The 22542-nt window shown below is 43.9% G+C and overlaps 1 protein-coding gene across 5 annotated transcripts in view; it reads right to left on the minus strand.

Moving 5' to 3' along the window:
* Positions 1 to 5591, minus strand: part of NECTIN3 (nectin cell adhesion molecule 3) — a 69668-nt gene extending 64077 nt beyond the window's left edge. For 2 of the 5 annotated variants that reach the window (XM_055701994.1, XM_055701991.1), the window contains exon 1: positions 5260 to 5589. In XM_055701994.1, the coding sequence (XP_055557969.1) occupies positions 5260 to 5485 (226 nt within the window). In that variant the 5' untranslated portion in view covers positions 5486 to 5589. Of the gene's footprint in view, positions 1 to 5259 lie in introns of all 5 variants that reach the window. The other 3 variants (XM_055701992.1, XM_055701993.1, XM_055701990.1) reach the window with 3 other exon arrangements.
* Between the last annotated feature and the right edge of the window lie 16951 nt (positions 5592 to 22542).

Below are 22542 nucleotides of genomic sequence, written 5' to 3' on the forward strand. Positions count from 1 at the left end.
AAATAGCTCTGATCTGAGGCAGTGAATACAACTGTCCTTCAAACTCATACTTTTCAAAAATCTTGTTTTAGATAGGCTAACCCTACCAAAAAACCCATACAAAACCCCACATGGAATCATAGAATGGTTTGGGTTAGAAGGTAAAGATGATATATACCTCCTCCTCTTCAAACAACACAAAACCTAACAACACACGGCATGAAAAAACAGTAATAATCAAGTAATCACAACTACAGACAATTTTCACTAATTAACAAAAACTGGCCATTCAGTACCTAATTATCAAGTCCCTAAGAAAATTCCTTACAGGAACTTCTGCATTAGTATCCATGTACCAGTCAGTATAACAGTCATCAGGATTAAAAAAAAAAAAGTTCAAATAATCCTGATTCAATACAAGGCACTCATTCAAAGCTGGAAACAAAAGGTCCAAGTATAAACATAAACAGTGCCAGAGCAAAGTAACCTGCCATCACACAGCTCGGTTTTAAGAGGCAATGCATCAGGACTGCAGAGCAAGCAGACAACACACAAAACCTCAGCACTCTCACTTCTTTGCAGCCTGACCTAGCCAGCCTGTAGCCACACATTCCGATAAAGCACTCTGGACAAAGTCACGTTCAACTACAGGACTGCAGGTCAAGCTACCTCCACAGCAACAATCTGGTGTGACATGGAATGGAAAGTAATACTCTTCAACAGATAACAGAATCAACACTAAAAAAGGACAACGTTTACTGACAGCCCTGCAAGTAGCTGGCACTTAGCAGGACTACCTTCTACCAGTTTGGACACCAGGTTGTGTACTTCTCTTGCCCTACTTCTATTCACTACTGATTTTGACTCTAAAAATTGAGATTCAGACTTTCTAAAGCTTCTCAAGTTTTTCTCTGAGCTCCACAAGTGCTACTCATTAGCCCCACACACTGCTTCCTGAAGCAACACACCCTCAATTCCTTTCCCTTTTCACAGCAGATGCATTTACTTTGGTGATTTTTGCATACCTGAAAAGCTCTACCACCAGTACCTGAAAGGTCATCAGCTGGTACAGATGCCCTGTAAAGGCAACATATTTCTGCTTTTCCTGCTACAGAAAAGTTCTGTGTTTCCCAGTATCATCCTGGGATGAATACTACATAAAGGGGATAGGAAAGAGAACAACCTAGATTTGGCCATATTTCTAAACAGGACACTTGACTAAGAAATAAATCCTGCTAGAGCCTTCTTTTGTTCAGTATCAAAGAATCTTCATATTCCGTGACATTAAGTTATTTAAGGAGGCAAGAATTCAAGAGACTCTTCAATCTTTATGTAGCTCAAGTGGCTAAACAACCATCATAACTCTTTTACAATATTCAATGCATTCACATCCTAACAACTCAAGTAACATTACATTTCACTTCCATATATACAGGATGGGAGTTCTTGCACACCAGAAGCCCAAGTATTGGCATCCTCACTTTTCATTCATCCTAAAATTTATGATTACTGTAAACCTGCTTTCACCCTGTCCATGCAAGTTTTATAACCACTTCTCTCAGAGCAACTTCAACTTGCACTATTTCCATGCAGTGCTACAGATAAATATTAGACAAGACAAATCTCAATTTAAAAAGCTGTCAAGAATTATAAGCCTATACAATAGATTTTATTTAAATGTTAGCATCTGTATTTTGTTGGTTTGTAGTTATTTTACATAAGCACCACAGTTTCACAGCGATCTTGAACAGGACAGAGCTACCACAACACAACAGAGCTAATAACTGTTCCAAAACAGCACACCTCGTATTACACTACATTATCCTGAAGAACAGCCTTAAACTTCTGGCTTTTTTTTTTTTTTTTTTTTTGCTTTGCTAATTATGAAACAGCCTAAAACAGCCTAGGTTTAACTCTCCATTTGAAGTTACACTGTTTTTTCTACCAGTGCAGTTGCTTTGTTTCACACGCTGCCCTGCCTAGTACATAGTTCACCAACATTCCATTCCCTCTAACTTTTCAAATACCTTCTATAGTTTTCCTACTCCTTCTCTTACTGTTGTTGTATTGACTCACCTAACAGCTTTTTAAAAATGCATTTCTCGCCATACCACTTTCAAAAACATAAATGCACATTCAGAGGGGAATTTCTAAACTATCATTTCCTTATACATACAAGGAGGAAAAAGTGGTGGTGTCTTTTTGACCACTCTGCCACGCTTTCCCAGTTCCTTGTTCTCTTGACCTCATACTTTTGTCATGACTTAACCTGGAAATCATAAAAAGAAGTTTCCAGTCCAATAGACTGTTCTGGTCAATAATTACTTGGGAATTTCCCTTTTTTTAATTTGCAACTCCTTTTCTGTATGTAGTGCACTGTATACTTGTATTATCCACATCTTTATAATTCAACCTTCCCAGCTCCGCTACAGGCTGAAATTCTTGTACTCCAGGCTGATTTAAGAAACAGAAAAATTCAGTGGAAATTTAAAAACATATTCTACAAACACCTCTTTTACTAGCCTTACTGAGAAGCTTAACATAAGCAACGAAAAGTGGAAAAAAAATCCTCAATGAAGTCTCAAAAAAATGCATCTTCCACGTTTTTCTTTTCTATTCACCTCACTTCAAAATTTTGCTTAGTTTTTACTTCATACTTACACTCCAAAAAACTTCGCAAAAAACTTACCACTGTGTGCAAACTAACAAGGCACTAACTGCAAGGAATTCATCATCTAGTAGCATAGGTGAAAAATATTTACCATGATGTATACCAAGTTATTTTATAGATTCAAGGGTACAATGATGCTTCTTATGAATGCCATGTATCTCCCCTAGTTCAAAGCTATGCTGAATTTGAGCGTATAAATTTACTACATACTTCATGGCATCACACACTATTCAACCACAAAGTAGAAAAATTACTTGTACATGCAAGATGAATCCAATAGTCTCGACTTCCTAAAAAGAGCGGGATTTATTAAAAGCAGGTCTACTTTTATGCAAAAATCCAAAAGTTGCTGTTATTTCAGAGTCCACATATGTTTTGTCTCTTCCTTCTCCCTTCAGTTTTTTCGTTTGAAAAGTGTTGGGCCGTTTATGCAATATTTCTCTGAGAGTTACAGATTGAGTAAGTAATCATTTCCAGCAGTCAGTCAAAATGATTGCATAAAAATTCATTTGATTTTATAGGGAAATTACTCTACCGGTTTGATGGTTTTGGGGATTTTTTTGTGGTGCTGTTTTCAGTTCTTCCTGTTGCCAGCACTATCAGAACTGACACCCAGTAGGAAGAACGGTCTGCAGTTTTGGGTTCATCATACTCAAAATGTATTCACAAGCATTCTTAAAAGGCAGTCTTTATATTACTTTCCCTTCACACACACCTGTGACAATTACAGAGATAATTAAAGCAATTGTGGCAAGTTTTGCGGGTGGAAAAAGTAAAAACAAAGATACTGATGAAAAATCATCTTCCCCTGCTCCACACCTTACAGTCCTAAAGTCGCTGCTATTTTAAGTTTCCCCTTTTATCCATAAATAATACTTCAAAATTCTGCACTTGAAAGAGAACATTACTTCAACACAACTTTCCCACTTTTGGCAGATGTTCTGAAGAGTTGGAAGTCAAGTTCGCATGTGTCAAAAGGAATCTGGGAAGACAGACATCTGAATTACGCTCATCAAGACTAAAATAGTAAGCTACTCGCATGACACTGCTCTGAACTTCATTGTTACTATTATCTTCACATTTACATGTAAAAATAGCTTGGCAAGGTTAAGTCAAGTCTGCAATTTCACCTTTTTAAATCACAAAAGAGCAGCAATCACCCTCAAAAAAGGGAAGAGGAAAAAATCCCACTAGCGCAAGAAGTTTGCCCACCCTATGGAAATTAAGCATTCAAGCCTTAAGGTTTTGAGATGTGGCGCCTTCTTAATATTGAAAAATTAGCAATAATCATCTTTACTGAAAGTTACATCATTGCCAGAGGGGGGAGACTATTACATGCAAGAGCACAATCTTAGAGCAGCAGTGCCTGAACTCCCTCCCTGAAAAAGCATTTGATACTACACAACTGTTTTATAGTGGCACGCCTTGCAAGTTCCTCGGTATTTTATTTTTTTTTTCCACATGAACCTCCGGGGACTACCTCCTCTAACTTGTTCCTCCCTCCTTCAAGAGGGAAAGGACACAGCGCGTCCTATAATACAACATCCCTGCCAACTACTCATTGCTGCATTGGGAATACAACAGCAGGATGATGGGGTTTGATGTGCTCTTGCCCAAGTCCACTACCCCCCCCCCCATGTTCCACTGCTGTAAAAATGACACTAGATTGCACGCAAGAAGAAAAAAAAGAAAGATAAAATCCTGCTGGGATTTAGTTCCCAACTGCTATGCCGCTTGCTTGCTTTCCACAGGAAAAAGCGGGGTGGGGGTGGTATTTTCCGACGAGTGGTCACGGGAGCCCATCACCGCAGTGTCCCCGGAGTAGCTGCTCAGGGTGTAGAGCACGCAGATCCCTTCTCACAGGAGGAGCGCTGCGACCTAAACCCGTGAGCCTACGGCTAACCGGCACCGGTCTCAGCCCACTTAAGGGGGGAACAACGATGCAAGGCAACGGAGACAAAAAAATCCCCCCGCCCCAAGCGCGGCCGGGGCGCACGGAGACCCACCCTCCCCTCGGGCTACAGCGGGGAGCAGCGCCGAGCTCCCGCAGACCGGCGGAAGCCGCCGCTCGGGACGGGAATTCCGGCCGCTGACCTGCCGCCCGCCCGGCGGGAAGCCCCGGCCCGGATAAACTTCCCCCGCCGCCCTGCGGCCGCCTCAGGCGGGCGGCACCGAGCCCACGGCCGGAGGAACTCGGAGGCTGCCGGCGGCGGCTCCCGCCCCAGGCAAGGGACCCCAACGGCCGGCACAGCGGCCCTCCCCGCCGCGGCCTCCCGGGACGCCCGGCGCTCGCTCCTAGCGGCGCCGGGCTCAAGGCGCGACAGGGGGGGAGCTTCTCGGGGAGAGGGCGGGGGAAGGCGCCCGGGGGTCTCCAGGCGCCGGTCCCCCCCCAAAACCCCCTCCTGCCCCGGGGGAAGCTTCCGCGATTGCCAGCCGCCTCCCCCCGCCGCGGGGCGGCCAGCAGGTCAACCGCCACCCCGCCGGGCGCGCACGCAAAGTTTCCCTCAACTCGGCCGAGTCCCCCGGAGCTGCCCAGGCTCGGGTTTCTCTCCTCCTCCACCCGCCCCCTCGCCCTGCCCCGGCCGCCAACGGGAAAAAGTTTCACTTACTACAGCAGAAGCGAGAAAAAACCAGCCCCAGCAGCCCCAGCCCCGGCGGTACCGCCGAGCGAAGCCGCCGCCGCTGCTGCCGCCTTCGCCGCTGCCACCGCCACCACCACCACCACCGCGGGGAGGCACCGCCACCGGCCGCTGGAAAAAGTTCCCGGCGGGCTGGAGGAGCTGGCGAAAGGGGGAAACCAGCGGCAGCCTCCGCAGCGGCTTCGGCCCCTGCCATGCTCCGGGCTCGGCTCCCAGTCGCCGCCGCTACGACGCCCTCCCGCTCCCCGATCAGCCGCCGCCTCCCCGCACCGGGTGCGTGTGTCACTGAGCAGGGAGGCGCTGCGCGCCGCTCCCCGCCCTCCTCAGAGCGGGCCACACCACCCCGCCGCGGGGAGGGGGGGAGGGAGGCGTGTGCCGTGCGTGCCTACCTCGACCCTCGCCCCGCCAGCTCTCTACCCCCTCACCCCCCCGCCCCGCCGCAAGTCGCCTCGCCCCCCGCCTCTCCCGGCCCGCTCTGTGGACTCACAGACGCGCCCGAGGAACGGGGAGGGAGGGGTTCCCCTTGGCAACGCGGGCGGCTGGTGGGAGGGGGTGCCACATCGTCCTCCCCCGGGGGGGCTGTTGGTACGGCCCGGCCCGCCCCGCCCCGCCCGCCACCGCCCCGAGCGTGGTCGGGGGCGCCGCGCTCCCCGGCGGGCCGGCCTGACTCACCGCCCGGCCCCCGCGCCCGCCCTCGCCCCTCGCCTCGCCCGCCCCTCCCGTCCCGCTTCGCCCCTGCGGGGAGAGGGAGGCTCCGCCACGCGTCCACCCACAGCCGCTGTCCGGCGCATGCCGGCCGCGGGCCCCGCCGAGGCAGCGGGAAGCCGGCGGGTGAGGGGCGCCGTGCGGCAGAGCGGGCGGGCGGCAGCCCCGCGGCCCGGGGGCCGCTCAGCAGCGCGTGTCCTGGCCGGGGTCCCCGGGGGGGGCCGGCCGCAGCCCCCTCAGCCACGCGGCGGGCGCGGCGGCGGCCGGTCCCCTTGGCCCGGGGAGCGGGGGCCGGGCAGGGCCGCGCCCCCCGCGGCGGGACGGGCCGTTTCCTCCTCTCCCGGCCGCTGCGGGGCCCCGGGGCAGCGGGCCGGGCGTGGGCGCCGGCCCGTGGTGTTAGCGGCGGGGCGCATTCCCGCCCGCGCCTCCTCATGGTGGTGGGCGAGCCTCCCTCCCGAGGGGTTAACGGCCGCCGCCGAGGTCGGGCAGGGGCACCCGTGCCCGCAGCACCTGCCAGCGTGGCTTGCGTAGGGCCTGGCAGCCCAGGGGGAGCAGCGTGCCGGGCAGGGCCGTGAGAAGCTGCGGACCCCATCCCTAAGCCCGCAGGAGATGACTCCACGCAAAGGCAGGCTGAGGATCTGAAACCCATCTGGGAGCAGCGAGCCCTGTGCAGAAGTCACCGAGGAATACCAAATACGGCCCTGTGCAGCCCGCGCAGAGGGGCCTCGGGGGTCCGCGGGCAGCAGCGAGGGTCTCCGTCACGCCAACGCCTGCAGGGATTCTTGGCGATGGCACAGCCTGGAGCTTTGCTCTGGGTAAGGCTGTCACCGACGAGGGCAGAGCCGCTCTAGAGAGAGCGATGATGCCTCAGCTGCAGGCGGAAACCAGCGCTGTTAAGTACGGTGGCAGGGCAAGTTGGCCACTCTCAAGGTGAAGAGGGGATTCCTGCTTTTGTCCAAGGTCCCAGGAGTCCAGCTAAGGGCTGTCTCGGAATTAGAGCAGGCTGTAACCAGGTCACAAAATCACAAGGTGACTTTTCTAGGAAATAATGGAGTCTTTGCTGTGTCTTGGCACTGATCTGAACGTCAGTGTTGTGGGCACAATGTTAATGGATGAATCCCCAAATCAGATTTTTGATAGCAAAATAGAGACACTCTATTGGGTTGAGAGCCTTGCTTTGTTACAGTCTAGGCGTGCTTTTTCATTTCAGATGCACTATCCTTGCAAAACTTCAGGGAAAATACTGACAAGCTGTCTGTACCATACCTGCTGCTGAGACATTTACTGAGAGCAGGTTCCGTACAAGCCCCACATTTTCTGCAGTACAGTGTAATATTTAATAATTTCCATAGATGCTGGGCATGAACAGCAGTTTCTCTCAAAGCTACGCATGGCCGAGTTTATCAGATGCTCACAATAGTATGTTCATCCGGTCTTCAGCTATGCTGAAAGTTTGCCAATTAACTGGCCTCATTAATTTGTAACTGTGAAACAAAACAGAATTCAGGCGAAGCGTTACTAGAGGCAAACTGCTAGCCGTGATGGACATTTGACGTTCATCAATGTTTTGCTATGCAAACCAACGTAACTAAGAGGACTCTTGAAGTTTTGTGAAATCAGTGTAATTCTCTAAGTCTAAATCCTCAGCTAGTACAAGGCTGTTCTCATGCCAGTTTGCTCTGGGACTGGGACTCGGGATTGCTCAGGTGGTACACAGGATTTTGTCCAAAAGTGCGTAAATAGGTCTCTGTGGCAGTTTGTATAAAGGGGAAAGAGAGGGTTTTCCCACTCTGCTGATACTTTTGAAGCCTGGCCCTTCGCTCTGTTGCTAGACTCTTTGCTGTTTTGATTCCGTGGAAACCAATATATTCCACTATGCCAATAAACCTGGATAAATATAATATTGAATTACTCATTAGAGCCCAATTTTTATTTATGCTAAGAGCCTTTTTACATGGGAAAATTGCTGAGCATAATTGTAGCAGAATAATTTATACTGGTATGGCTCTGCTGATGTAATGTTTGAGGTAGATGTTTTAACTGGGTGTAATTATTCCATTTCCCTGTATAGATGAGTCCTGTATAGATAAATCCCCTTTTATAGTTAACAGTCGAAGCAAATTACATCTCATAGTTACATTTACACCAAGTTTAAGGCACTCTTAGGATGGGCAGCAAATATAATGGGGCCATAGCGTAATTGAGAGCACAACCCTTAAAATCCTATTTGTGACAACTGTAATCAAATTGTCGTCCGCTATAATATTTTCCCTTTTTCTCATGCCAAAACAACAAAAGGCATTAAGTCTGTTTAAAATAAAATGTTTTGAAGGTCTAGCACCAGAATATGTACATTGATTCATGCAAGCGAAGGAAGCAAATGCAGTTTGTCATGTTTAAACAGAACTGTGCCCAGTCTGTAGGTAATATCTTCCAGTGCCAGATTCAGCACTGTCGTAATCAGGCATCCTGGGGACTTTGTGATACAAAAGGAAATTTGACTTCATGATATCAAGGCTAAATTTGGCTCCCCAATGCTTAGAACACTCCTGAAGGCATGATGCTCCAAACAATTAATCTTGCATAATATTGAATAAATGCGTATAGGACACACTGGCTCAGTTCTTGTAAATCCGTTGTTACTGGCATATTTTTTCCATAAAAAGACGGTTTCCCACAGTTGGCAGCAGTCCTGTTCAAAGGCATCTCTGAGCTGTAGAAATACAAAAGACTGTACTTTATTTCCAGTCCATATTTCCCTCTCTTTCTGGCCATTGTCCACCCACCTGCCCTTTCTACCACCCCACCCCCCTGCTCTGAAAAAAAACCCCCTTACCCTTAATTTAGACCAGGGTGTTTGGCAAGCCTTTACTTCTCCATTCTTAACCCTTTTGGTCATTTGAAAACAAAGTCCTGAAGCAGTGTGAAATTAACTTATATGCATAACATTTGAAGTGACGGCACAAATTCCCGCTGGAATGAAGGGCTATTCACTTCAGTGGGAATCGGCAAATAGATTTGTAGCAGAACAATGTGCTTTTCTGAAAACTCTCGCTTCCATTCGAATGCATGGGACGGGGCCTCCCTGGCGATGCTTGCACACCACCACCCGTTATGACCCTTTAAAATAAAACTACACCAAACCAACTCCAAACAAAACCCGCTCTTTTTCCACGTGCTTCCAGCTGGATGAGATATTTAGCCCGTCATTGCAGGGTTTCTGCAATTTGCTGAGAAGTGGTTGTGTTTCGGCACCGTTCCTCCGGCCCAAGTCAGAATACTTGTGTCTCTGGGTGTGCCTCAGCAAAACTGCAGCCCAGAGTTGCTGTTTTCTGTGCTGTGTGGAGAAAGGTGCATGTCCAATTCCTCGTCTAGAATGCCATGGAAAAGCATCTCTGTAGGCTGTGCAGCAGGCATGATTGACAGCAGTTCCAACAAGACCAAAGAACGTGGGCTGCATATTTATAAGCACGCGTCTCCCAACCCCGTGGTGGATTCGATGCTCTGATCGTCCACAAATGTATTTGGGAAGGGCTCAGGCAGCACCCCACAATGCAGAGAGGTTGGCTTATCGCTGGTAAATTATGTTTTTAACAGTGTTGGATACATTTAGGAATTCTGGGGTGGAAGGATGCTCTGTAATCATGACTTACAAATAAATGACTAAGATTAAGAATATATTGTAGGCTTGGATTATTCTCATATTTCCCAGCTCTTTGCATACCGTATAATGCAAAATGATCTGGGTTGTCATCTCATAGAAAAATCTATCATAATATTTTGATTCAAATTATAAGCAAGCTTAGCCAAGAATAACATACGTACAGTCTCATGGTATAGGATATTTTTAAAACCTATTTGCCCAGTACTTTGCTTATTAAAGATGACATACTTATATCTTCTTTCAATCAAAGACTGTCCCTTTAAGGAGAAATCTGAGTGACTGACTCCTTCTTCATTGCAAAGTACAGTTAGAAAACTGGTTCTCTTTGCACACAGAGTGGCCTTGCTCTCACACATTTGTGCAAGAATTTTTATGTCTCAAGAAAGTCCCAAAGCTCTCTCGCCTTTTTCACAAAAGAGTAATGCAGTTACTCCCTCCAACATTGTATTTCGTACCCACGGTCAGGCATACATGTCAGCCACTCTACAACGCAACTGAGATTCCCGTTGTCTCAGCCAAGAGGTTTAAGACTCCCAGCCAACTAAGTAAATTCCTCATTCATTTCTGACAGACAAAAAGTAATAGGTAAGGAAATGGTATGGTTCCCAGTGAGATCTCTGGTTGCCACTTACCTCGTGGAGAAAGAGGACAGAAAACTTATGGATTCCTCTCAGAAGGGTATTTGCAAGACAATGCTTCCTCTGTTTGCTTTCTGCTCTGCTCCCCTTTGCTGTAGTCTCTTGCTCTCCTCTATGCTTGTTTTCTTGCCTGTCTTTCTCCCTCTTTAAGTATTTATGCACATTTATATCAAGTTATGATATTTTATGCTAATAGGTGTGAAACACCCCTTAATTTGTGTGTGCCTGTATGGACAAACACACAGTTTGCTTATTTTGTTCTAAACCTACCACATTTCTTTCTAAGCACCAGCTTTAGATACTTCAAATGAGCAGAAAGAGAGCAGAGGAGAGAAAAGGGAAGGGAAGGGGTCGGGGAGAAGTGAGGAAAAAGAGAATGAGTGAGGGAGGGCTGTTACCATGACGTTTCAGAAGCAGGAGTGTAGTGGTATAGTTAGAGAGGAGTAAACCCAAAGGATCGTACCCTGAGCAGCAGGGAGTAGCTGGTGTAGCAGCAGGAGGGTGATAAATCTCGCCGCACAAGGGAGAGCCACTGACCTGCTGCTTCCTCCAGCCCTGCCTAGGGTCATGGTGACGGAGGGATAATTGCCCAAGATAGTCCTGGTTCAGCTCTGTAAGAGCATCCTTGCTCTCCCAGTAGATATTTCTCTTATGACACAAAACCAAAATGAATCTGCTTTTCTACAGGGTCAAAAAGAAGAAAGATGACTTGACTTCTGGAAAAAAAAACAACAAACCAACAACCCCCACACACACACCACACAACAACTTATATCTCAATGAGGTCACAATTTTGTAGTGCATAACTACATCTCACAATGATATTTTCATTGTGCCAATTCACTGACATGATCCCAGCCCCAGCAGGAGGTTAGTTCTTGATTCAAGGAAAAGGGCGTTTTAACATTCATTTTAATGGGAACCTTTATTCATTTTTAGTATCAGCACTGTTACACCAGCTTCACTTAATTATGGGAGAAGAAGCAGGTTTAGAATTCCCCAGAGGAACTGGCTGTTTTTTCTTCTCAGACTTGCTCTCTTCATCTTCTCAACTGCTCCTCCCTTAGTCTTTTCATTTTCCTTGAGAGTGCTTATTCTTATCCTTAGAAATGAGCACATCTTGGCGAAATTTTAACTGCTATAAATGGTGTAATCTTGTTACTTTGCTTTTCTTCTTTTGCACTGTCTTTTTCCTCTGTGGATTGGTTGTTATATGCAATGGGTTTTCCATGAGTGGGGTACACCAGCCCAAAGGCTGTGCCTGCCTGTGCCTCAGGGATACAGCTCGGGTAATGTATGAAAGATGCATCAAGGTAAAGTCACAGGGTAACATGCTCAAATCCTGCTCTTACATCCACCATTTGTACTTGAAACCATGTTAACTTCTGCAAATTCAAACCCCAACACTAAGATTGAAATATGCCATGGTTCACTAAGAAAAGGTCACCTTATTATACCCGTAAATTTCTGCTGTATGACGCCTGTGTACGTCGCAGGTTTTATTATGCCATTTTTTCATATCTATAAAAATTGGTGTCGGCCCAAAAATCAATGAAGCTTTTGGTCTCTGAATGATTTTGGAGCACATTTTGAGTCACTTCCAGATGAAGTTTTTTAAAACTTTGAGTGGCAAAGAGGAATGCATATTAATGTTAGCTATTTTTACAATTTTACATGTATAATTGAATTCAGAATTTACCCTTCTACTTTCAACCTGAAAAGAGTAGCCTAGAATGCACCTACACACTTTGATCCTTTGAAAAAAAAAAAAAAAAAAAAAAAGAAATTGTAAACTGAGGGAACCTTATTAAACTTTAAAAACCAGTCTCTGTGCAGAGTGCTTCATTTCTATACAGCTTTTTAATAGATGCTGTTAGAAGCATACGGATCATCTCTAAAGCTCTGCTTGGACCATTGGTTTGTCTCACAGTTTGAGAGGAGTATACTGGTGCCCATGGAAAACCTTCCTGAGACTGAAGTCTTCTTCTCTATAATCATCTTGCACCACTTCAACTATTCCCATGTACAAGAGAAAGCTGCATTTAGAAAGAAATGAATAGCCTTATTCTTGTAAAGGAGGGGGGAAAAGCGCCTTTATTGATAATAACTACACCTAAATTGCAGTTTTGTAACTTACCTAGAAACCACATCATGATCCAAACTGCTATGTAACAACGACAAAATCTGTGTAGATAAAGGGCGCATGAAGAGTGGATCTTTTTTTCTTTGGCTGTCCAGCCAAAATATGAAAAAATGTAATTTCAGTTGTGCCACAAAAAAAACCCCAACATTGCTCATTTTTGGGGGTTTTATGAACATTTCTGACCCTTTTGAATTAGGCCAGTTTCTAAATCAAAGCATCATTTAAATGTGAAATATTGATGCTGCATTTGGGGAATATTTACTGTTTCAGTCTTGCGGTCCTCCAGAATAAGACATTCTGCCGTTTCCTGGAAACTGTCCCAAATTCACAAATCTTCTCAGGCTCTGCAAAAATGAGGTTGGGAGTAATATTATTTTTGTGGAGGGGGAGGGTGGAAGAGGGGGAGCAAGGGTACACCTACACTTTATTTAAGATTTCACAAGGCCTAAGAATTTTTTTCCTTTAATTTATAGTAATCCCCTCAGAAAGGATTAAGGAATCCAAACAGGCCACCCTGCCACAGAAATGCAAAAGTCCTCTTTTCAGCTTACATGAAAAAATCAGTTTAAAGGAATACTTTATGCGGGCTGTACAATTATGAAACACCTGACCTTCTTCTAATGTCATCCTTTAGCAGACACAGCCAAGGAAGGATACAGGCTTAACTGGTGAAACACACGTGTGTGCAACTTTAAGCATGAGAAGAACCCAAATCAAAGAAATAAAACTTACCCTAAGTTACATGTACACTTAATTAACTTGAGAAACTGAAGGCTGTAAAACGTATTTCTCCTGCCCGCAAACTCACACCTGCTATCGCGTTGTAAAATTAGTTGCATCCTCAGTACTATCCTTCAACAGCGAGTTCTGGGGCATAATTATATATTTAATTATCTCTTTTTTGTCAGCTCATTTACATCCAAGTACATTCAACAGCATGTCATCTGGGATCAATTCTTCAACAGTGATTTTATTCTAGTTTCTATATGATGTTACTTTGGTACATCCACCCTGTTCCCACCCCTGAGCATATGGTGTCTCTTTTTTTAATACATCTGAATTAGAGAAAAGTACTAACATTAAATATGACTCTCTTGGCTTTTGACAGTTGCCAGTCCCAGAGTTGTTTGCAAATGTTTTTGATACCAATTTCGCTTCTGTACCACAAGTGCTTTGTTAACATCTGCTCTGCAGCAGACGATCATTTTTATTTACTGATTTATTCATGTATCTATATTTTGGTGTGAAAACATACTCTTGGGCTTTACTCCGCAGAAGGAGTAGAGCAGAGTGAAACGCAGTCAGTCACGCTTTGCACTTGAAAGGAACAACGCCACGATTTCTTTGTTTTCTGGGTAATCCTAGTTATAATAGGTAGAATGGCAAAAATAAATCACACTCTTTGTTGCCGCTCTCCCTCCCTCAGCCAAAGCGCCATGCTTTCTCTCACGTACATCGTCTATCAAATATTGTTTAAGGATCTTTTTTGCACCAGCTGCTATCCTGTTTCACTTTTTGCTTCAGCTAAGCTCGCTAAACAATTTGATGAGCATGAAGAATGATGCCAACCTGACAAATCCTGTTTTTCGGATTTTTCTTCCCAAGTTACCCAGTCATGAAGCACCACGAGGGTGGCTGCATTCACTTTTGGGGCAGCGAGAGCCAGCAGCCCCCTTATCTCATGGTTCTGCAGGGCTAGAAGCAATATGGTGGAACTGTGTGGCTTTTCTGTTAGTCTCTTCATTTGTTACATGTTTATAGTTATGTGAACAGGAAAATCTCTTAATATTTACAATCTGGTTGTGTAAATGACTTTGTGTGGTTCAGGAAGGGCAGCATCCAGTTCGTGAGCTGCATTTTCAGGGAAGACTCCGCGTTCCCACTCTCGACTTCTGCCATTAGCCTTGAGCAGGCTGGATATATAACCTAATCATTTGAAGCTGAAATGGCCATTTGATGTTGGTTTTAGAGCTGCTTTAATTTTATCAGTCATGTTCTTCCTCTGCTTGCAGTCAATTGAATGAAACTCGCAATAAATAAAATAGGAAATACAGAGAAGTAACAGATAGTCCTGAGCACCTTAACCCCTGCCACCCCAAGACTGACTTGAACATTTCAGAAACTGATGGTTTTCCCTGAGCTGATTTCCCATGAGCTAATTTGCCATTATTCCATGAGCTGAATAATGTTGCCATGCTTTAGAAAGGTTTTACTAGCATGGGGTTTAAATAAACTGCATAAATAGTTGTGATTATTTGGGTAGCATAGTGATTCTAACTCTACGACATAAAAATTAACCCCCCAAATCATGTAAAATTCCAATGAGAAAGCAAGCACTTTTTCACCAGGACAGAAAATACTCCCACTTGGATAACTCAAAATGTATAACCAATTGTAATCAAACTTTCCATGGACCTTGGGCTGAGACTGGTCTAAAATACTCAATCCAAACCCTGCCAGCCATTTTCAGCTGCATCGTTTGTTCGTTGCATCACTTCAGTTTCCCCTGAGAAGCCTTCATCAAGGTCGTAAGCTCTCAGGAAGACAGATGAATAAAAAAGCCTCTCCAAAATCAGAGTGACTTGTATTCTTATTGATGATGTTCCTATTAATAATACTAGAAATGAGAAAGGAAACTGACTTATTTGAGACAAAAATAAACAATTTCACTTGTAGGGTTATGAACCCTGCGTAAGAACCAGGGGATTGGCATTCTGTCAGGTTGTAAAAGAAGAAAAGGTAATTTTGGTGCTGTCTCTGCCTGTTTGGAAGACATTGCACACTCTCTCATATATGTGGAAAATAGTATAAATTATGTACGATGCAACTCCTTTCCAGGAGGAGAAGTGCTGTAGTCCTTAATTTCAGTGTATTATGAACAGAGATTTGTGCCATTAAATATTTATCTGTCCCTGACCACTAATACATAAGTATGTCTTTTAAGAGTTAAGGGCACAGAGGTAGAAGACAAAAAGTAATTTGGGGTTTTCGAGTTATGTGTTACTAGAGGAACTAAGCAAAACAGAATTATGGTTGCAACCCAGTCGTGATTCTATTATGTAGCATTTACCTAGCTATGTATGGATATATGTCTCTAAATAGGTATATTAGATGCAATTTGTCTTATGCATTACCCTATCCTGAAAAGACTTATGCATACATTTTATTTTATATGTCTGGTGTGACCAAAACAATGTCACCGACACATGTAGAGTTGTCTGTGCGTGAAGCTTAACAATATAGAAGCCCTGATCTCACTTGATTACAGTGATTTGGGAAAATTCACCAAAACTATTTTATTAATCAGAAAAGGTAGGTGAATTTAAATCAGGCTTTCTCATAAGAGAGCATATACCATTCCCAAAAACGGCTGGGATTTCTGGTGTGGGTGAGAGTCTCCAAGACTAAAAGTTAGCCGAAAGATGTAAAACCCTATTTACAGAATTACATTGACGGCATTAGCCCTCTTCAGCAGGCAGGGAACGACGCGGGTGAAGAAAGAAGTCACTGAAGCACTGATGCGGGGACACGCTCCTGGAGACCCAGATGGAGCATCTAACCCAGGCAAGGGAGGAACCTCAGCCTGGGAGGTGGAGGAATGTTTTGCACAAGGCTTGCTTTTCGATACGGCTGTAGACTGCTCACGACTGTTGTAGACAGCTTGGAAAATGCCTACTGGCTTACTTTCCTGAAACAGAAATACTGTTTCTTTTTCAGCTGTTATGACTGTGTCTATTGTTCCTGCTCCATTTTACAGTGAATATTTTTACATCCTTTATTGTTATAACAGCAGGGATAGATAATTTTTTTTTTTCGATTACTTGAAAAGTCGCTGAAAGTACGGTTCTAAAGTGACCAAAATTGTTCACACCAATGAGTGTAATTTGGCAAATAATTACAAAGGAAAAAATACGGAAGCAGTATCAAAAGTCCTGAAAGATTTCATTTCAGAAACACCAACTGCTTATTTTGACATTTTTTTTAATGAATCATTTTGGCTTTTCCTTTCAAACATTTTTCATTGGTGAGTGGTCTATATTTTTAAAAGACAAAATAATTAGAGGCACGTAATCTGAGAACAAAATGCAACATTTCAAAGAAAAATACACAGGAAAAGTCCATTTTTATTTCAATATAGCAGAAGATTTTTTCCCCCTCTTGTTTTTAATTTGGATTATTTAACTAAAAAGAATCGTAATTTGCTCTGCTGTATTAGTAATGACTGTGGGTGTCAGTAACACAATGTATGCATATCAGTTTAGATCCAGTTACATTTTGGAAGGAAAAAACACGCACTGTAACTGTGGGACAAGGCAGTTAATATGGGTTTTCAATGTTCACAGACAACACAATGAAGTAAAGGTGGCTACACCCTGTGTGAATGTCTGGCCAGCCTAACTAGGTCCTGAGCACTGAAGTGTATTAAAACAAGAAATGAGACCAGGGCTCTGAAGATGCCTGGCTCAATTCACTCCATCCTTTGAAAGATGTGGAGGGTATGATGAGGCGGCTCTGCAGAAAAAGGCTGTCATGGTAAGGACCTCGTCAAGAACCCACGAGTTCACTGAAAGACTGGCTTAAGGCCATCCTGTATAGATAGATATAAGGGAAGGCATGGGCTTGCTTTATCTCCTCAGGTCCTGAAGACTTGCTGAAGAAGCAGAATGGGACAGCTACAGGAGCAGAAAGCTTGCTGCACTCAGGAGTGGTTATCTGGAAGATGTGTTTGACACACACCAGAGTCCCCTTTCAGAGCTTTGGCATGGAAGTGTGACACGCAACTCTCATAAGTTGGGCAAAGAATGGTTAATGTGCATGGCAGCACCCCAGTGTGTACAAGTGTTAACTGTTAAGGAAGCTGTGCTGATGCAAAAGTTTAAAAAAAAAAAAAGGATTTGGACCATGTTCTTTCACTTATTATTTTTTCTGAAATGATGTAAAGCGGATCCAGTGAGACCCCACCAAGCATCTGTTGGCTCCTGGTTGTAGCACAGAAATCCTCAGTACAAAATTCTCCCCATGAAATGACGGGGATCAGGCTTTCCTACACAAGAGCTCTGTTCTGCCAGTCAGTTAAGAGCCACCATGCTGCAAAGTTTAAACCTTTTCTCTTCTATTACAGCAAAAATACAATTATTTTGTAACTGCTTATGCAAGCACCTCTGTAAGTTGAAATAGCTCTATATCCCCTTAGGTTATCACTAGTGAATTAAAGTTTGCATATGTCAACTTTTTCACATTTGTGTGAAAGGAAAACAGAGGGGATTAGTCTTAATACCTTAGAGCTAAATAAATATTTACTAAGTTTGATTCTGCCATCATTTCATGGCCAATGCTAAGTACAAGGTGACTGCAGGACTGCTGAAAATATACAAACAACATTAATCTGCTCGTTTTTTCCCCGTTTTGAAATGTATCATAGAACCCAATTTCATGGCACGCTTTGATTTTATATGTATCCCTTCCCAGGTTAAATAGCCATTTTTTGTCACTTCTGACACTTTCATTTCTCATATGTGTTTCTCAAATATAATGCTCCGTTTCCCCATTTAGATATGCCTTTATGCAAAACTATGGCAAAGATTTACTGCTGCAGCAGCTACTTTTTGACTCTATCAGACAGCCAGCTATTTTGTACAAAATCCTTCCTGTTACAGGATTCCAGACTACCCGTAGATCACTCCAAACAAGAACGTGAACATTCAAAACCAGCTCTCCTGCTAGCAAAAATAACGCCTTCGTTGCTCTCCATATAAAATTCATCTGGTAGTTTATCACATGCATTCGGTGTAGATAACTAATGATATTAAAACACCCATGTAGGTGTAAATGTGTAAGTTTCTGGTATCTGATATCAGTAATATCTGCTGGATTAATTAAAAAAAACCAACATACAGAACGATGATTTTTGCACTGTTCACCTGCATGTAGGGTTGCTATAATTCACAGAATTTGCAGCTGTAGTGAGGATGACAAATTTGTGTGTGGTCAAGTGTAGCACCTTCTACTGACTAGCTTCAGACTGTGCAAATGAAAGAGGTTCATGCCTCTTCCCTTCTTTTGGCTCCAGACCATTTCCAAAGTCAGCTGCAGGCCTTGGACATGATTCTCGGGGTAACTGATGGATGGAGCCCCAGCAACATAACAGATTTCAGCCCTCCTGGGGCAAAGCAGAGCACAAAGCTAGAGAAGCTGCACTTGCCCACTGGTGGACTGCATCCCTGTGGCATATCCAGCATGTAGGAAACCATGCACAGGTGCTTGGCCATGCAGACACAACTTATGGCTAGCCTCCTTTCGGCAGGTTATGGCAGCCTCCCTTGCAAAAATATTATGTGGCTTCACAGAAGACACATAACACGTGATAACATATTAAAAAAAATTGGTAATTAAACAAGGAATTCCCCCCCAACATAGCCCTCCAGGAAAAAAAAATTCACAACAGGATAAGAAAAAACCCAACTAAAGCCACTAAGTTGCCACATGGATTGTACATGAAGACTCCAAGGCTCAGGCTGACACCATGGGCACCTAGGGGAAGTGTCTCGTGCAAGGTGTTCTTGCTGTTAAAAAGCATTGGGGGATTAATCTGATGAAAATTAAATTTATTGTTGCCAGTCTGGATTCCTTCATAGACAGCAGAGAGGAAGAGGCATTTCTGCGTTGCAGTTCATCTCATCCTAAAGCGGACAACTAAAATGGGGTTGATGAATATACCCTTAAAAGTGTCTGCTTCTCACACTGAACAATTAGGAAGCCTGAGCTAACTAGCTCATGTGCAGCCATTTGCGTTACAGGCATATAAATCAGGGAAAGGGAAGTCCAGTCCTTATGAGTGTATTTTGTGCTATGGGCTCATCATAATTTCTGCAAGTCAAGCGTTGCAGCTTGCTTTAGGAGCTTGCTTTAACTGAAAGCCGGAGCAATAGCTTGCAAGGCAAAGGGAAGAGGTACTGCAGGCTCTGGCTCACTGTTACAGCCCTCGGTGGTCCCTGCTGGGTACGCGCGGTGCTGACTGTGCCATAACCCCCTCGCAGGCACCATGTGTGTAACCGACCCAAACTCGGAACAGCTGCGGGAAGGAAAGTGTGGGATTTCATCCCATCTGGTTCCCAAGGCTGAATCTTTGAGCAACTCCGCTACTTGCCAGAAGTGACTCCTGTTTTCTCAAGTGCACGAGCCGCGCAGCAGCCCTTCCTTCTGGAAGCTCTGAATTTTCTTACTTATTTCCACATACCTGAAGTCAGATTCCTGTCGGGCTTTTTTCTTATTTTTGCTGACCCACTAGACCATAAACAGCATTAGCATCCAGGCACGCTATTGAGACCAACGGTTTCATGGACTACACAGGGAGTGACTAACAGCCTGGTATTGAAACCTTGGAGGTTTTCATAACCATCAGTCCTCTTTCCGTACGAAGGTTTTCTCTGACAGGAGAATATATATATATACAGCTTATGTGCCTTTTACAAGGATGCACCTTCAGGGGTGTCAGGCTCTAAAGGGCACACAGGCTTGTTTGAATGGTGGTGTAACCGTGTGTGCTGTTGCTGTTCCCTCCATGTGTATGCGGATGTAAGCACACACATGAATTCACATCTAAAATCACTCTTTCCTGAGATTTGCCCTTAACTAATTATAAAAACAGTGCTACAAACCCATTTGCCACTCCAAGACTTCTCCCTTCAGAGGCATCCATCTCAAATGCAAAATCTGGATGGTGTTTTCTCTGTTTTCTGGCACCCCACCAGGAAAGTAATTTACAAAACATACCCCTACGTTTTTAATCCACATGAAAAACCCTTTAGTTCCACTGGAGGATGAAGTTTATGAGAGTTTAACATTTTGGAGACCTATGCACATCGACGTACAATCACAGTAATTTTTTATTGACCTCCTACTGATTTCTTTTCCAGCTTAGTGCCATACACAAAAACTCCTGGCATGGCACTGAGCTGTAGTTCCTGAACCTGAGCCGTGTAACACTTGTCAAGTTATCATGAAAATTGTGTACCCATATCAAACAGTAGTGATTCAGTATCAACAGTCAAAACTGACTGTTTTAACATTGTTTCTGGATTTGCCAAAAGGGAACATTTTCCCTTTTTTACCACAATTCAGATTTATATGGAGATGTTTTGATGTTATGATAAAGACATTTTCTGTTGAAGAAGAAAAACTACCAAAAATGAAAGAGCAGAAAGCAAAATAATAATTAAAAACCATAACAAACTACGGTCAAACACGGTGAGGTTTCAAAGGCGTCTGGGTTCTCAGCAGTCTTCTAATTATGAGATCAGCTTAGCAGAGTTAAGGCTAGGGTGCTTGGAAGGGTTGGCATGGTTGACAGATTTTAAAAGAAGTAGTGAAAAATAAAAATCCAATGGAAAAATTGAGAGGGCTTAATGGAAACATATTTTTCTAAATTAGCGTTTGACCAGAATATTGAAATTTATGCATGTAATTGATTCAGTTTAGGTACTTTTATGATCGTTGGTGACCAGCTTGTCTGGAAAGCATGGCAACTTAAGCAGAAAAGATCGCCCATTGCCATGATAAAGAATTAAATAAATATGGGCTCAGAAAGATGCCTCGGTTGGATATTTTATAGGTACTTTAGTATGCTCTGAAATCTTTTACCCCATTACTATTATGGTCACTGCTCACTCAGGAACTAAAAGGTAGGCCTAGAAAAAAAAAAACAACAACCAACCAGAGAATACTGATGTTTAAAGAGATGCTTTATTCTCCCCAGAATTCATGCTAAATCAGTATTTTGACAAGGTACGTTAAAGGCATTCTGTTACGAGCACCACCCTGCATGCTTACTTTCGTTATTGCAATTTGGATCATTATTTCTCATACATGGCAGCTAAAATCTTTATTACTTAAGTTATATCCATTTTTTAAAAAAACATTTTTTTAAATGCTTTCTTACTGTTTAAAGTACTGATGGTACAGAATTGCAAACTTCCGCACAGCGGAGGTGAGTGAAATTAAAGAAGTGTTTTAATCATAAATATGGTGGTGGATACCTGTGTAAAGACTCCGAGTCCAATTTATGCTCCTCATGATGAAGTAATGTGTGGCCAAATTACAGAATTATCAGTTTGAAAATGAAATTTTCTAGGACCACTTAGTGCCCATATGTATGAGAGAAAGTAGTGCAGTTCAAGAATTCCGGTTATATTCCTTTTGCAATCCTTGTGCTAAAAAGCCAGACCTAAAAATCTGTTGCAGGCATTAGAGTTCCAGTGTTGGAATTACTCTTGATATTTATCATACCTCTGAGACCATACTGATATAATTTTGAAGCCACATCAGTAACAAACATAATCTCTATCTTGGATATTTTAAGTTCTATCCAGACTGTAATTTACATTGCCATCACCATCAATTATATCACAGTGGTGTCCAGGACTTCAGGGTAAGTGCAGGAAATATAGGTGCATGCTCAAGCACTCTATAGAAAAACACTTTATTATCTGGCCGTCCGCTGGTACCCAGGGGATGTACAAAGCAGCTTACTCAGTGTGCAGCAGCGATAGTATTTGCGATATTTCTGGGAGTGTGGGTGCTGGTGGCAGGTCATCTCACCCAGCAGTGCTGGCAGGGAGGAGGGGGTGCCCGGCGCCCAAGGGCCAGAACAGAGCAAAGCGTGAAGCTCCATCCTTTCAGACTCTCCTAGGAGCCACACATTGGGGAGCCAAGCAAAGCCAAGAGATCTAGGACCCCAGCCCTATAACAGACCATATTTTTGAAGCACTCCTACAACGTAGTATAGTCATAGGAAAGGTGGTGGTGCCCCACCCCCCCACACCCCCCCCAGCACCCCTACAGATTATAATGTAACTGATTTTTGTTGCAGAACTGGTGCCTATGGAAAGTAAACCTGGATAAAATCTTTGCTAGATGCAAAGCACTTGTGTTCACCGTTCAGTTTAATGTGTCTACTTTTTCCTGGTGGAACCTCCTTTTCTGCCTTTCTGTGGGAATGGAGGAGGGGAGCACAAAGTGACTTAGCATAAGGAAAAATATAAGTAGAAAAAAAAAAAAAGAAATTATATTTAAGCTTTTCTGTTCTGGAAGTCAGGGGGAGGGAG

The sequence above is a fragment of the Falco cherrug genome, chromosome 2, assembly GCF_023634085.1.
Source record: "Falco cherrug isolate bFalChe1 chromosome 2, bFalChe1.pri, whole genome shotgun sequence".
Taxonomy (NCBI): domain Eukaryota; kingdom Metazoa; phylum Chordata; class Aves; order Falconiformes; family Falconidae; genus Falco; species Falco cherrug.